Source organism: Polyodon spathula, chromosome 13, assembly GCF_017654505.1.
Source record: "Polyodon spathula isolate WHYD16114869_AA chromosome 13, ASM1765450v1, whole genome shotgun sequence".
Taxonomy (NCBI): domain Eukaryota; kingdom Metazoa; phylum Chordata; class Actinopteri; order Acipenseriformes; family Polyodontidae; genus Polyodon; species Polyodon spathula.
In genome coordinates this window covers 44281418-44298146 of record NC_054546.1, presented here as the reverse complement: position 1 = coordinate 44298146, position 16729 = coordinate 44281418, and the positions used below count along the sequence as shown (strand labels likewise).

General features: G+C 44.3%; 1 protein-coding gene across 4 annotated transcripts in view; it reads right to left on the bottom strand.

The window, feature by feature from the left end:
• The window catches only part of LOC121325480 (zinc finger protein 423-like), a 104261-nt gene extending 92767 nt beyond the window's left edge, over positions 1-11494 (bottom strand). For 2 of the 4 annotated variants that reach the window (XM_041267987.1, XM_041267988.1), the window contains exon 1: positions 10136-11492. In XM_041267987.1, coding sequence (XP_041123921.1) covers positions 10136-10175 — 40 coding nt within the window. In that variant the 5' untranslated portion in view covers positions 10176-11492. Of the gene's footprint in view, positions 1-10135 lie in introns of all 4 variants that reach the window. The other 2 variants (XR_005951343.1, XM_041267989.1) reach the window with 2 other exon arrangements.
• Between the last annotated feature and the right edge of the window lie 5235 nt (positions 11495-16729).

Genomic DNA, 16729 nt, shown 5'->3' with positions numbered 1-16729 from the left:
TGGGGGGGTCCATCATTAATCTTAGGGGTTGAGGAAGAGACGGTGTGCCGACCCTGTCCAGCTTCAGGAGAGCATGATTTTCAGTTCTGTGCGATCTGCATTCAAACCTGCGCCAACTTACATTCACTCCTCTCCTTTCCTTTGACATTTATTGCTCTCTTTACTGTCAACTTGCTCCCTTTGTGTTAAATGTCAACTTGCCCCTGGTCACTATGATAAATGGCTTTAAGAACATCCTATATTTAAATTGATAGACCGAATACAGTGCTTCCTCGGTCTTGGTTAGAACATGCCTCGGATATAACGCTCCTACAGCATGTCCTCCAATTCCCTATACTAGTGAGTCATGCAATATTTCCACAGTAAATGCAGTACCGGTGTTGTTCAAACTGTCAGCAACTTCTCAGTCTAACTTCCGTTTCTGTCTCTTTTGATGCAGTATCTGAACTGAAGAAAAGCTGCACTGGCACTTTATAAACACAGTCATCTTACTCAGCATTTGTTTTATAATGAAATAAATATTAAGGCCTATTACGTGGTTATTTTAATGTATTTACTTTCTTGCTGCGAGAGGAGCTGCAGCTTTCTCCGGGAGACGAGATGTTTCAGCCCCGCTCCGGCAGCCAAACCTGGGGCAAGCTCATTCCCTCTTCCCCTCGCCAGACCCGCTCTCCTTCTCGCACTTGGTTTGCTTGTCTGTTGTTTCGAACTAAACTCCCGACTGCCGTTTAGCCAGGCTATTTATAGTTAATTAACTGCTAATTAACATGATCCATGAGTGGGAATGATACCTTGTTAAGAACTGTGGCAACGATAAAAGCCACACTTACCAGGTATTACTTGAGGGCCTTTAATAGCGACAGTATTTCAATGATTCATGCCAGAGCGACTCCCTTGTTGAATCGCTCACCACCTCACAGGACCAATGTTGCCAAGACACTCAGGATGTGACAACTTTTGGTTTTCCGGCTACCAGGAGCTTACTGTACGTGCCTCAAAAGATAAAGCCCCCTCAGGCATGACATCACTCCATTCAACAACTCCATACACCTGCCTGCATCACACCCCGAAACACCTACAACTCTCCTTAAAATAACAACGTTCTTCTACACAATCAAAAAGGGTTAGCCTCTTCGAGAGGAGCTGATGAATATCCAGTGCTTGCAGGGTATGTCTCATTTAAAGCTCCCGTTGCATGAGGAGTCATGTCAGCTTCTACAGGTAAATCAAAACCTGAATGGCTCAACTTGCTGCACTATTCTCTGATCCGATCTGGTGCTCCGAAACTCTGCATGCACTGGCTGGGTCTGTAACTGGTGGATAATGCTTAAACAAAACAAGGACACAACACATTTGAAGGCACACTTCTCTCGTTAATTATTAATAGAAAATAAAACCATAAACCAGAAGGTGACAATTTTTTCTCCACAGTTCTAAGAGCAGTTGTGTGTGCGTGTGCGTGAAAGACACATCCTTAGTTTTGTCAAACACTATGGTGTTGATGACAGCAGGGTGCCACAGCAGTTTTTCAAACCAGCCCCCCCCTAGCTATCATGTTACCGTCCATCCACAAGCAAAACTCTATGTCATGAATCGACATCAACTCGCCCCTGCCCCCACCAGCAACACTACCTGCTTCAACATGGAGGGGTATAAAAATACAGATAAAAACCAAGCAGCACACAGTATGCCCGTGCACTGTGGAGCCCTGGCACAGTCTGCTGCCAGCGAAGGATTTCTTATCTCAGAAATGGGTCACTGTGTCCAATCAGGCTCTGGATCGCAGCATAAACGGTGTTGCTGCCTGGCACAGCCTGCTGATCCTGGCACATGCGTGGAGACAGGCAGGCGTGGAGGCAGGCAGGCAGTTTCCTCATGCAGTCCAGGGCTGCCATTCACCCAGCCTTCTCATTCCCCGAGACACGGCACACCCTCCCAGTCTTCCCCTGTCCGAGACATGGTGCACTCTCCCATTCTTCCCCAGTAAGTGAACACATCATCAGCGGGGCGTGAACTCCAAGACAGGATTGCTCCAGGATTCAGGAGCCCACTCCCTGGCTCTTTTTCCGAATTTATAAAGGAATGAGACACGCCACGTTTTTTTGTGAAGAATAAATACTTCTACAGATGTTAAATTTCATTCAACTGAGAAAGGCAGACAGCAGGAATTCAATGTTGCGGCTCATGACAAGCACAATGCAATGCAGGGAGGGGCATCCACTGTGCTCACTATTATTAAGCACACAGTAAAAACCATCACCAGTGAAAGATTTCAGACACGTCACGAATTAAAAACGACCGTAAAACAGGCAACAACATCAGAACAGTTAATTTAAAGATTTACAGCCTCTAATTAATTATGCAAAACCTGTAAAATTCTCAATTAGACATGGACAAATAGCCTTTTTTGAGAGCTCTCAAAGATTGGGGCAGTGAAGAGATGCATTTAAAATCCAACGCAGAGCCAGATTCGTTGCTGTTTGTAGATTTGATTGAAGCCACATTAGAAAAGTAGAAACCTCAAAGCCACCTAACTCTGCCCTGCGTTCAACACGATCAAACAAGCGCTTCTGCTGCCGTGATTAATGATCTTTTACAGTTAAAACTGAAGCAGCAGCAGCAGCAGCTTTGATGTACTGTGTACATTCCCAATGCTGGAAATGCTTGTGCTGCTGAATACAAAAATTAAGAAATAGCAGATTTCAAAACACCACTGTCTTCGTCATCGAGACTGGTCCTTTCAGAAAGTGCTTAGTCCTAGTTTTGTCAGAAGATGCCGACACTTTCTGTAGTCACTTTTACACACAACAACATTTAAAAGAGGTGCACATCTGTACTTTAGATCCCAAACAGGGATCAATTTATGAAAAAACAGGTTAAATAAAAAAAAAAAAGAAGAAGTGTATGACACAGCAGTATGTTGCTGGGTTACACATTCCAGGCATGGTCAGAGACTTGGAGGGCCATCTAAGTGACTTGTGTGCAGAGTACAGTAAACTTTCAATGTTTGACCAATAAATGAAATGCATCTTTGTTACTCCCATATTCAGTTTATGAACCATTCTAGCTGGAGCCCCAACACGACAGCAACGTTGTCCAGATGTTTCCCCTTGTCCTAAAGGAAGTGGTCAGGGGCACATCTGCAGGTCATTCAGACAGCAGTTTCACACCTGCTGTAACTTCTGGACATCAATCCTGGGGTCTGCACTACAAGTATTTTGACTGTTTGCTTTTTCACCACTTGTGATTTTGCAGTTTATTTTAGCGCACGCTGAGGACGACAGACAGGACAGTATTCACATCAATGCTGGGACACGAGAATGAAGCCATTAGTGGCAGCAAAACAAAAAGTGACTAACACACACACACCCACACACGTGCCCCCCCCCACCACACACACACACACACACACACGCTCGCACCCCCCCCCACACACACACGCAGTGCACACACACCCACACACGTGCCCCCCACACACACGCACAGTGCACACAGACACACACACGCAGTGCACACACACGTGCCCCCCTCACACACACACGCAGTGCACACACACACACGCGCGCACCCCCCCCCACACACACACACAGTGCACACACACCCACACACGTGCCCCCCCCCCCCCCCCATTACATTGTGTGTGCGCACGTGCACGTCTGTGTGTCGCAGACACATGCTCGCACCCCCCCCCCCCCCCCCCCACCACACACACACACACACACAGCGCATTCATCCCCCCACCCCACACACACACACATGCATCCCCCCACCCACACACACACACACTAACACAAAAGCGCGCTACTTTGGCTCAGAATCCTGCACTTCTTTGTTCTCTTCGGAATGTATTTCCGGAGGAAAGCTCAGGGTGCAATGGAGATTTTTGTGTTTGTTTAAATTCTTTCTGCTTTTTGCTACTCTCCTCATGGATTGGAAGAAAAGTGCAACAAAATCATTTTCATGTTACCAAGTCCCAATAGGATTAAAAAAACACATCTGAATGCCTCTGTATAAACTGAATTTGCAGTCCCTTAATCTCTAGATTCATATCCAATAAACAAAACGAACCTAAAGAAAAACAACAGAGCCAGTTCCATCCCATCTCTACAAGACGCCAGGCCGCCTTCCATTCCAATAACGCAGAGAACAGGGTTCAATCGCATGATAACACAAGACTTGTACTCTGCTTTCCAGCACGATCACAGGCTGTGAGGTTACACAGAACAAACACGTCTTCCTGTCACCTGAAAAACAATCCCTGTGACCTACAGAGACACAGAGCCGCCTGTGGAGAGAAAGCAGAGTAAACCCCGAATACAGGCTTTAACAAGCACTCCCTGTACAGCAGCAGCAGGACCTTCAGACGGAAGTACCCGTCAGTCTTATTCACTTCATACAGACTTGATTAGACAGTAGGGCAACAAAACACTACGGTACTCCACCGAGGAATGGCTGGTGAATATTATCTGCAATTTAAACAACGTACAGGATCACATTCACACAGTCTGAACAATGTGTGTTTTGGTAAAGTGAAACAAACTGCTAATGTTGAACTAGCAAAAGACAACCACAAGGTGCATGTACTATAGTAGCCGTTTAGTGAGTTTCACGTAAGTGAGAGTGCCTGTCAATGAAGGCTCTGCCGTGTGCATCCCGAGTCGAAGGCCAGCGCGTTAACGAAAGTCCAGGTCAACAACAACACAGCACAGCCTTCACCGAGAGAGCACTAGCGCTATTACAAACCAATTTCTCTCAGCATTTACTTTAAAACAACAATTTGAAGCCTAGATTCGTTGGGTACCCTGTCGCTGAAAACAGTCCCATAAAGGATCACACAGAAAATGACAGAAAAAAACAAACTTTATAAACAAATAACTTTACTTAACCCATTCATGCCTACAATAGACTATCTACCTGGTTTCTCAGTACCTTCCTTGTTGACCAGGGATAGTTGTCAGCTCCATCACAGGTCTACTTATTGAAAACTCCAGCTAAGCTCACAAAAGGTCTACATTTTTAAAGAACTTTTCCTCAGATAGAACTGTGCTGCAGCCCCTTTATTTCGTATGCCCTTTTCCAGACCTCCATCTCAGTGTTGATTCTTTCTGTTTGATGAAGCTATAAAGCATTGATTAAAGGAGACCGACCAGTACAGGAAACAAGAAATAAAAGGCTTGTTTTTTTTTTTGCAAATCCCTCGACCACCGCTGTGCTGGTATAGGTTGATGAACTCACTGTATCTCAGAGAGATAATGCAAAATAATTCCCCAAAGGAAAAAAAAAAACAAACATTAAAATAATTTTAGGAGGTAGTTAACCCTTTCGATCCAACAGGTTATATTTGAAGAGTGCTGCAGGGTGCAATAGAGATGTTTTTAATATAGACCACTGTGTGTGTGTAATTATATAATCATCATAATGCTAATTTTGAAGGTGATCCTATTACACTTCAATAGTTGCTACTATATAAATAGAGAAGGTAGTACGAGTCCATTCCTACAAGTGTACTCGTATCAGAATACTAAGGGCTGTATTTCACGACTGCGTTCCTGAGCTTACTCAGATAGAAAGATTAACCTCAGAAATCACTTTCTTTTTTCAGAACGCACTACCCGAGGTTACAAACGAGAATACGGCACAGCTCAGGGGCGGAGGTGAGGGGGTCAGGACCGTCATGCAGGAGGGATACCTGACACGAAACATACAGTTAAAGCAAATAATATTTGGAGATTTTTAATGAAGGGGGAGGAGGGCCGATTTTACTAAGACACACCTGAGCTTGTTACCTAGACACACTGTGGCTAATCAAGCTGGTAGCAAAACCTGGAATGGATCACACTGCTATGCAACAGAAGAGTTATTTCCATCCTGTGTGTTTTTATTAGACTTGTCTGAATTGGACCACTTTATATATTGCTTAGTTTCCTCCCTCACAGCATCTCCAGCAGGAATCTGATTCAGGGCTCCAGCACTCTCCCCTCCACTCTGCGCAGGTAAAAGGAAAAGCACACACTTTATAAAAGGGATTAACAGTTGCGAGTATAATAAGGAGAAAATATATATTTTATTTTTACCAAGTGTTTATGTAGAACAAGGTTGACACAAAAAAAAAACAACCTTGAAACCGCAACATCCAGAACCCCTAAAAGAAGGACAACGATGTCCTCAAGAGTGACAACACAGCAGTTAAACACCACAATTAAAAACAGAATCAGAAGAAACGTTATAGCTTCAAAGCTACAACTTATTCATAAGGCCGCTCAATTGACAAAACAACAAAAACAGTCAGAGGGGCTGATAAACCCCATTGCTAAGCTGGTACAGTGGCACAGCACGCAAGCAGACTCTCTTATTAACACAGATCCTACCACACAGGCTGCTGATAAGAAACACACAATGGCAGACATGGCCACCAGGGAGAGGACCACTACATTCTCCTCCCAATAGGGGGCACTGCAAGCAATTGCTGGGTGTTGGGGAGCACTGGAAGAGAAGACACTCTTCTTGATGGTAGAGCGTATGATGTAATAATGTGATGGAATAATAACTGAAGTGAAAGAAAGAGGGCTTGTAATTATAACAAACCAAATACCATGAAGAGCATGCAATTTCAAAGGCAAGACAACTATCTGGTGTTCTAATAGAATTGCTGAATTTCCACTGATCAAGTAACTACCTTAGAGAATGTTCAGAAACACCCATTCTAGAATGACCAATACCAACTATTCTAGAATGACCCATGGTAAGCTTTCTTTTTTTAGGAGTTTTTAATCATCCAAGCTTCCCTGGTGTTTAATTTCACTGCAGCTGGTGTATAACCTTACAAAAAACACACCCTTACTTACAGCAGCTCTCCACTGCGTAATCCCCCTGCATTCCTTCTTTTCACTGTATGTAGCAAAGTGTTTTTGAAATGCATAAAATCTAAAGTTTAAAAGGTAAACTGTATTATATGTGTGTATAGTAAAAACAGATTCAACTGGGGATCTGACTGCGATTCATACAAAATACATCTCCATTTAATATCATTACTGCAGGCCTACAGACAGTGTATTGCGTTTTAATAATACATGCATTATTCTATTTCTCAACATGTATGTTTGCCTTTGTTTATTTGTACGCCGCTACACTAAGCGCACACTGTGCTCTAGGGCGCTTTCTTGTGCGGAATGGCACAGTTCAGTTGCCGGCACGACTGGCTGCACTGACCGCTCCAGAGCGCGGGGCTGTGCAGGGAACCCGGGATGACTTCATAGGGCGGATTACCCACAATGGCTGCTCGTGTCGTGCAAGGGTAAAGCTAACCCAAGAGGCCGCAGTTCTGCTCATGGAAGCGGCATGTGGCAGCGGCTCATCCTCGCTCAGCCTGGATGGAATGGCAGCATAGATAATGCATCGTGTACGCCAACCATTTCACTACTGCATTAAGCAAAGACTTCTAAAAGACACAACTTACCCGGACTGCTACGTGAACAACATCTACAGAGAGACGATTCGAAAAAAGAGGGCTAGTGCTCCTGCATTTAATACGCCACGTTTTATTTATTTTATCACCGAGTAATAATACAAATAGCATATGCTGTTTAATATGCCATAACCCCCGAAACTAAAATATCACCATATTCGGTAAATTATCCAACAATTCATTATTTTTTCGAGGAAATATAATATGATTAATTGTTTTTTATATAATAATAATAATAATAATAATAATAATAATAATAATAATAATAATAATAATAATAATAATAATAATAATTCCATATAATCTTGGATATTTTATGCAAGATAAACTCATGGGTCGGTAACACAAGAAAGCGCATTAGCGAGAGAGGCTGACACTGTGTATAATACCGTAGTAATCACAGACCGAGGATTTATAGTTAACAGCCTTGTGCTTTCGGTTCAAATGCCCGCAGAAAACAAAGTGTTCTGTACTGCTGGGTTCATCGGGAGACCGAGTAAATGAACCCAATTCAAGGCTTATTTTTAACTATACTGTAAACCAAGCGGGACCGTCAGCCGCTCACGCTGGGCTTTACAAGCTGGCCTTGAGGGTTGATAATTGAGATTAGTTTTGTAGTTCCTCATTTTAATGGGCTGTAGACTAGACTGTGAAATGCACGCATTCGTATTTTACGAGCAAGAGAAGTTTTCAAAAAGCGAAAAAACAAAAGCATATCTATCTATATATACACACACGATATATCATGTTGTCGTGATGTTGTGCGTAAGTTATTAAATCGCATCCCTTTGTTTTTGCAATGCAGCTGTCCCGACGTCTAGCCAGATGGTATACAGAGTTTAAAGGCTGGCATCAATATTTACTATCGGATTTCGGTATGTCATGTCTTTGTTATTCTATCAAAGCTAAAGTGAGGGATAAAAAAGTCGTGTTTATGAAATAGCATTCATAAAGTACACACGTGTGTATTTAATGTATAAAAGTGATTCTTTTTGTAAAATGTTCTCGATTAAAACCTAAACTTTGACATAAAACACCACGTGACTGGTGTTTTATGTCAAAGAGGTTCCAGACGCGGAACACGAAGCGCCGACAGTCCCTGTTGGAGGAGGCGCCCCAACCCAATAAAACGCGGAACACGAAGCGCCGACAGTCCGTGTTGGAGGAGGCGTCCCTACCCAATAAAATGCGGAACACGAAGCGCCGACAGTCCCTGTTGGAGGAGGCGCCCCAGCCCAATAAAACGCGGAACACGAAGCGCCGACAGTCCCTGTTGGAGGAGGCGCCCCAGCCCAATAAAACGCGGAACACGAAGCGCCGACAGTCCGTGTTGGAGGAGGCGTCCCCACCCAATAAAACGCGGAACACGAAGCGCCGACAGTCCCTGTTGGAGGAGGCGCCCCAGCCCAATAAAACGCGGAACACGAAGCGCCGACAGTCCCTGTTGGAGGAGGCGCCCCAGCCCAATAAAACGCGGAACACGAAGCGCCGACAGTCCGTGTTGGAGGAGGCGTCCCCACCCAATAAAACGCAGAACACGAAGCGCCGACAGTCCGTGTTGGAGGAGGCGTCCCTACCCAATAAAACGCGGAACACGAAGCGCCGACAGTCCGTGTTGGAGGAGGCGTCCCTACCCAATAAAACGCGGAACACGAAGCGCCGACAGTCCGTGTTGGAGGAGGCGTCCCCACCCAATAAAACGCGGAACACGAAGAGCCGACAGGCCATGCCCTTCGTTGTGCCTCGATGCAAGGGCGCTGGAACTAGGGGTGCTGGGGGTGCGCTAGCACCCCCTGGCTTTGCGTGGCTTCCATCATATACATGGGTTATAGTTTTATTCAATGGCTTTCAGCACCCCCCCTTTTAAAAATCGTTCCAGTGCCACTGCCTGGATGGCTCGGGAAAATATAACACTCGGTGATAAACTGTGCGGGCAGGACGGCGCTTAAAGTACATACATGAGCTTTTAATATGAGCCCTGATTACTTACACTAAACACCATACGAGCCCCAGGGCAATGAACACTGAGAGGATATCTACATATACACTCGTATTATTATTTAAAGTACCAGATGGAGTCTGTAATTGGTCCCATCCCAACAACACAACGTCAGTAGAAATGTTAGCAGCCCTGGCTGGGTAAGACTAATTGATTGATCAAAACCAGATCGAGACAGGCACAGTGGATGAGTGTAGGGATGCGCGTCTATTTGTAAACGCAATCTGGAATAATGAATTGGCTCCCAATGCAAACGTGGTTTATTATTTGTGAGCTCGAAATAATAGTTTACATGAACCAAAAGTATCAGCTGTCCTCCACATAAACAACAACAACAACAACAATAATAAACAACAATAATAATAATAATAATATTGACATGCATGGCCAAACTTGAAATCATATATTTAAACTTTTTTCTTTGTTAATTGACAACTATGTATCTGCTATATCTAGAAATTAGCTACACTGATTAATTTCCTAGGTGTAGATAAAAAACCACGTTATATATACGTTATATATAGTTACACACGCGCGGGCAAACAATACATCACACTGCTTCGGATTTCACAATACCCGCCGAGCTTCTGCACAAAATCTGATTGGTCATGCTGGAGCTCATGCTTGCTGTTGAAACACGTTCAAGAAATGAGAGAGGGGTGTCCGCTTACCTTTAACGGAGCGCGGCTTGGCCTGCTTTCGTCGGGACATTTCCACGTTGTGTCCTTTTCAGTTCTCAACGGTTTGTCCTTTGCGATTAAGTCATGCACATCAATTTTTTTCTTTTACTTCTTCGCCTGTTGCAATGCGACAACTTAAGTCTGGAGCTATAAGTCCTGTAGCACTTCACAAAACCTTGCTCATGAAAAAAAACAAAACGGGAAGTCTTTTCCTCAGCTGTTCCCCCCTCAACTTCTTCGCACAGCTGTAGTAGATCAACCTGTAGATTTCACAAGATAACTTAAGAGATGTCTGAGCCCGTGACAAGCCGGGTCTATTGTTTGTGCGAGCGTACACGACTGGTGCACCGTCTCGGCGAGCAAGCCCGAGTTGCACAGCCCACTTGCGGGTGCCAAATTACGGCAATATCTCACACCTGATCGTCCACAGAAACAGATGCCAATACGGTTCAATAATCACATTACCTTAATTAAACAACGATGCATTCTGTTTCCGCAAGCTTGATCTTGTTTCTTTCCTTGCTAGAAGCGTGCCTGTGGTTCTCTCGTGGTGCAGTTCTCGGAACAGTATCGTTATTTTTGCGCTGGTTCTGGTTGCATTGGGCTACCTCCCCCGTGCGCTATATCTCACAAGGTTCCACTGGTACTGCTATTTTGCCCAGCATGTCTTGCCTTGCATTTAATATGATTGTTTTTGGAAATGTTTGCGATTGCTAGCCTCTCTCTCCCTTTTTCTTTGTCCTGGCTCTCGTCTTCCCTCCGCCTCCTGCTCTAACTGCTGGCTGGGCTGCAGTGCAGACACACATAATAAAGCCAGGCTTGGCTGGAAATGTAGCCGAGTCCCAGCAGGAGGATGTGAGAGTGGAGTCCCGGCGGGGGAGCGCTGTGATCCCGCAGGGAGCTCCGCACAGCCTGGGTTGAGCAGACGCAGAGAGAGCCAACAGCACCGAGCCATGGACAGCCATGGAAACTACAGCTCAACTTCAGCTCCGATCAGGGCCAAAACGCGGAGCTCTGAACAGCATCGCCGTGCACACAAAAAGGACGGACTGGATTCTCTGTATTATTTTTCCTTCCTTTGCTTTCCTGTCCCGCCGCTTGTTAAGCAGCACTGCTTTGTTTTAATATTCAACGTTGTATTAGGTCATGTTTTTTTTTTCTTCTTCATAAACATGCCCCGTCTTTGTTTAGGTTTGTTTTTAAAAGCGTGTCCCCGGGGTTACTTTGTTTATCTGTCGCCAAAAGTAAGCCCGCTGTTCATTGTGTTCCTTTCTGTGCGCAATAGATGTTTCTGTGCGCAAATCAAACGGAAGTTTGAAAGCAACACTGTTGTAAGCCCACAGTGTGGAGATAACCGCGGTCATGTATCCTGGTGCTGTCCTCCTTTTAATAATATTAATTCCGTTATTTTTTAAGGGACGCGGGCAGGCCAGCAAGTACGTGGTTGTGTGCGGTGGTCTTCTCTTGTTATTATAGTTCTTTGGTCATTTTTTAGACACACCGACTTGGCAATGCCATGTTATACGTGTTATTAGATGCATGCAATACACTGTCCTGCTCATGAAAAACATTTTCAAAGGGGTTCAACACTTCACAGGAACCAGTTTGTTTTTAAATAATTGTGGGGGGCATTTAGTCCTCTGGGTTTGGTGTAGAAATGCAAGGTCGTAGAGACGGCATAATGATTCTTTAGAGACCTGAAATCCAGGTTTTGCACCCTATCAGAAACATGGGGTTAATATTACTAGTGAAAATAAGAGGGAAGGAACCCGATTTTAAAACCTTGCTTTGTACTCATTCAATGTCCCTTCATGTAAATATTTGTAGTATTTGGTCAGCAAGTGCACCCAGCTGCCCAGGTCACCTCAATGCTTCTTGTTCGTTGAGCTCCACACAGTATAGAGACATTTCAGGTCTATCTTCTTGACTTGAAATGTCTCTTCATTACTCCCTATGCAACATGGTTAATTTCATTGTGATACTGTGCCGTGGTGCTGGTGTAAATTGTAAATCTGCTATACATTAATATGCAAGCAATGTACTAAGAGTTTATTTTTTCCTTTAGAATGGTGCAAAGTTGGCACTTGGGCTCATGCTGAAGTTTGTTTGGTGGTCACTGTGTGTGTGCAAAGTGTGCAACTAGATACTTCAGTGTGACACAAATGCACTGAACACTGTAGCTGCTAGTTTCCAGCACAGAGCTGATGGTTAAGCAGTTGACTGGGAATGCAATTTCAGTTTGCTCCCCTGCAGAGAACCAGAGCACATTTTAAAATGACCCCCACAGGGGAGTCCGGCACCTCTGCTGCTCTTATTTAGACTGACTTCGCCTGCATGTCTTTACAAATGTGCTCTGTCTCTGTGGAGAGCAAGGCAAGAGGACAGCTGGAGTTCTAGAACAGCCTGGTCGTGATTACTCTGAGATATTCTGATCTGTTCTGGAGAAGAAGAGGGACAGCGGGAGTTCTAGAACACCCTGGTCGTGATTACTCTGAGATATTCTGATCTGCTCTGGAGAAGAGGAAGGACAGCGGGAGTTCTAGAACAGCCTGGTCGTGATTACTCTGAGATATTCTGATCTGCTCTGGAGAAGAGGAAGGACAGCGGGAGTTCTAGAACAGCCTGGTCGTGATTACTCTGAGATATTCTGATCTGTTCTGGAGAAGAAGAGGGACAGCTGGAGTTCTAGAACAGCCTGGTCGTGATTACTCTGAGATATTCTGATCTGTTCTGGAGAAGAAGGACAGCAGGAGCTCTAGAACACCCTGGTCGTGATTACTCTGAGATATTCTGATCTGCTCTGGAGAAGAGGAAGGACAGCGGGAGTTCTAGAACAGCCTGGTCGTGATTACTCTGAGATATTCTGATCTGCTCTGGAGAAGAAGGAGGACAGCAGGAGTTCTAGAACAGCCTGGTCGTGATTACTCTGAGATATTCTGATCTGTTCTGGAGAAGAAGAGGGACAGCGGGAGTTCTAGACCAGCCTGGTCGTGATTACTCTGAGATATTCTGATCTGTTCTGGAGAAGAAGAAGGACAGCGGGAGTTCTAGAACATCCTGGTCGTGATTACTCTGAGATATTCTGATCTGCTCTGGAGAAGAGGAAGGACAGCGGGAGTTCTAGAACAGCCTGGTCGTGATTACTCTGAGATATTCTGATCTGCTCTGGAGAAGAGGAAGGACAGCGGGAGTTCTAGAACAGCCTGGTCGTGATTACTCTAAGATATTCTGATCTGCTCTGGAGAAGAGGAAGGACAGCGGGAGTTCTAGAACAGCCTGGTCGTGATTACTCTGAGATATTCTGATCTGCTCTGGAGAAGAGGAAGGACAGCGGGAGTTCTAGAACAGCCTGGTCGTGATTACTCTGAGATATTCTGATCTGCTCTGGAGAAGAGGAAGGACAGCGGGAGTTCTAGAACAGCCTGGTCGTGATTACTCTGAGATATTCTGATCTGCACTGGAGAAGAGGAAGGACAGCGGGAGTTCTAGAACAGCCTGGTTGTGATTACTCTGAGATATTCTGATCTGTTCTGGAGAAGAGGAAGGACAGCGGGAGTTCTAGAACAGCCTGGTCGTGATTACTCTGAGATATTCTGATCTGCACTGGAGAAGAGGAAGGACAGCGGGAGTTCTAGAACACCCTGGTCGTGATTACTCTGAGATATTCTGATCTGTTCTGGAGAAGGACAGCAGGAGTTCTAGAACAGCCTGGTCGTGATTACTCTGAGATATTCTGATCTGCTCTGGAGAAGAGGAAGGACAGCGGGAGTTCTAGAACAGCCTGGTCGTGATTACTCTGAGATATTCTGATCTGTTCTGGAGAAGAAGAAGGACAGCGGGAGTTCTAGAACAGCCTGGTCGTGATTACTCTGAGATATTCTGATCTGTTCTGGAGAAGAAGAGGGACAGCGGGAGTTCTAGAACAGCCTGGTCGTGATTACTCTGATATATTCTGTTTATTTTCATGCAGGGCACCTTCATGCCAAGCTGTTCATTGTCTCAAACAGGCACCTCGCTTGTACTCGTATTATATTTATGTAGCCTTCAGCACATCCGTTCTATTGAGCTGCTGCCAATACCACCAGGTCCCCCCTCTAAAGGCAATGTTACATCTCATTGGTTTTGTCCTAGATAGGCTATTTTTATATACAGTAATTAGACAGAACTGTGAATTAAATACTGTACTGCTGAACAGGATGAGGCCACATGTCTGCTTCTCTTTGCTCCTAAACAATGGATCTGTGAATGGATTCAGTTTATTAAAATGATGACCTGGGCCCAGTGCAGCTGGTGGTAATAGCAGGAATAGAAACAACTCCCATTGCAGAGCAGTAGGAGTCATTCTAGCTATAATATGTGCACAATTTGACTCCCATTTCAAGCTTAATAAGACTCCCATAGCATTCCAGTCTGACCCAGTAAGACTCCCATTGCTCAGGAGTTTGAGCTATTGTATGACATATTGCACAAACCATCCAATTACAACTTTTCAACATATAGAATGGTCTCAACCTCACCTTTGATATGCGCTGTTGCTGAACTAATATCTTCCATTCTCAATCTAAACAAGCACACAAACACACACCATGGAGTTCAGGGACATTAACAGTCTCTATAAAAGCCAGTCTGTGTGAGGAATGGTGAACAGATAGCAAGCCTGCTTCCAGCCTAGTTGTGTGAATTTCGCTTTCTGTGTTTTGTATGTAAAAAGCACAGGTCTCATCTGCAAATGGCTCTGCTTTCTCTAAATTCAATTCACCAGTGAATCAAGTACCCATGTTTAAAATAATCAGACTAATTCAAGAGAAGCTTTTCTTCTGGGGCCTAGTCTGTGAAACGGAGGTAGTGGTTTTGCACAATGTGAATGTCTGAAAGGATATGGCAATTGCATTTAAAAGGCATACCGGCGCTCCAGTGAAATGACTTGTGATGAGCGCTGACAATACGCCAACTCCCATACCATTAGCTCCCTGCAGGGCACTTGTTATAATTTCTACCATTCATAATAGAAGGAGGTACATTAAATGAGCATTAGTGCCAGCAATTTGTTTTATTCTCAACAGAAAGAGAAATGTTATCTGTAGCAGACAAACTTAACCTAATTAAAACCCATTGTGTTTGAAGCTTTCAAATCAGCCCTGCGTTTGGTGAATGTTGAATAGCGCTAGAAAAACAAACTTTCTGCATGTTTACTAATTAATAATTTTTGCACCCATCATCAGGGGAAGAAAGTGAAGCAGTGGCACCAAGGTTTCAGAAATGTGCACATCTACAGAAATACTCTTGCTTCTTAGACACATACAGACAGATACGCACACACTCACGCAGACACTCACACGCAGACATACACACACACATTGTGGTGTGTGTATTTTATTAACTCTGCAGGTTGTTTGTTGGGGTAAAAGTATATTAACGATGAAATGAATGACAGTATGTATGATTGCTGAAAGGTGTTACAAGCAGTGCTGTAATATTCTGTATTATATGGCCTGCTCCACAGAAAAAGGAATGCTGAAAATGAGAGGAGGCCAATCAGCCCATCAATACTCTGGATCTGAGTGGCTGATCCCAGAACTCAATCTTCTCAGTTCTTAAAGCATCCCAATGATTCTTTCACTGCCCTCAGTCTGTCTGCAATAAAAGATACTCAAACTCCAACTCAATCTGTCTCCACTCAAACTTCCAACTCAATCTGTCTCCACTCAAACTTCCAACTCAGTCTGTCTCGACTCAAACTCCAGCTCAGTCTATTTGCCTTCACTCAACCTTCCAACTCAGTCTCCACTCAAACTCTAACTCAGTCTGTCTCCCGCCAAACTTCCAATTGAGTATGTCTGCATCCGCTCAAACTCTAACTCAGCCTTTCTGTCTCCTCTCCAAACTTCCAACTCAGTCTGCATCCGCTCAAACTCTAACTCAGCCTTTCTGTCTCCTCTCAAACTCCAACAGCCTCTCTAAAGCTCAATGTCGTTTTTGTAATGAAGGGATCAGCATGGTATTTTTAAGTGTACGCAGTCTAGAATCCCTTTAGCTGCTGCATACGTGTTGGCTACACAATCATAGCTTTCTGTCATCTGCACTTTGTCAAAGGCCTTTTGGAGGTCCAAGTAGAGGCTGTATAATCATAGTTGGATATTTCCTGCTGGTTAATATAACACACACCCATTGTTGGTATGTTTTAATCCTCTCCAGCTCTCTTGATGGGGCAGTGTGAGCGAGACCTATTCCTTCAGCCACTGTCAATCTCACAAAGACTCAGATTACTCCATTCCCAGCTATCTGTCCCAGAATAAAACATCCCACAGAGAACACAGAAGGGAAGCAGGGAAGCGACATGATCTCCTCCATACTTATTCCAAAATCATTAATAAAAAATAAAAAAAATCGTTAAATTCTAGTTTTCCTTTTTGTTGAAAATGCTTCTTATTATTGAGCTTTGGTTTTCTCGTTTGTGGTAAGCCCAGCCCTTCACGGAGTCCTGTTCTAAGCAGGGTAGGCAGACTGGACCATGGTAAAGAGCTCCCATTCAATTGGAACTAATTGTGAATTCCCTGACCCTTATTTTAAAGCTACTTGTATAGA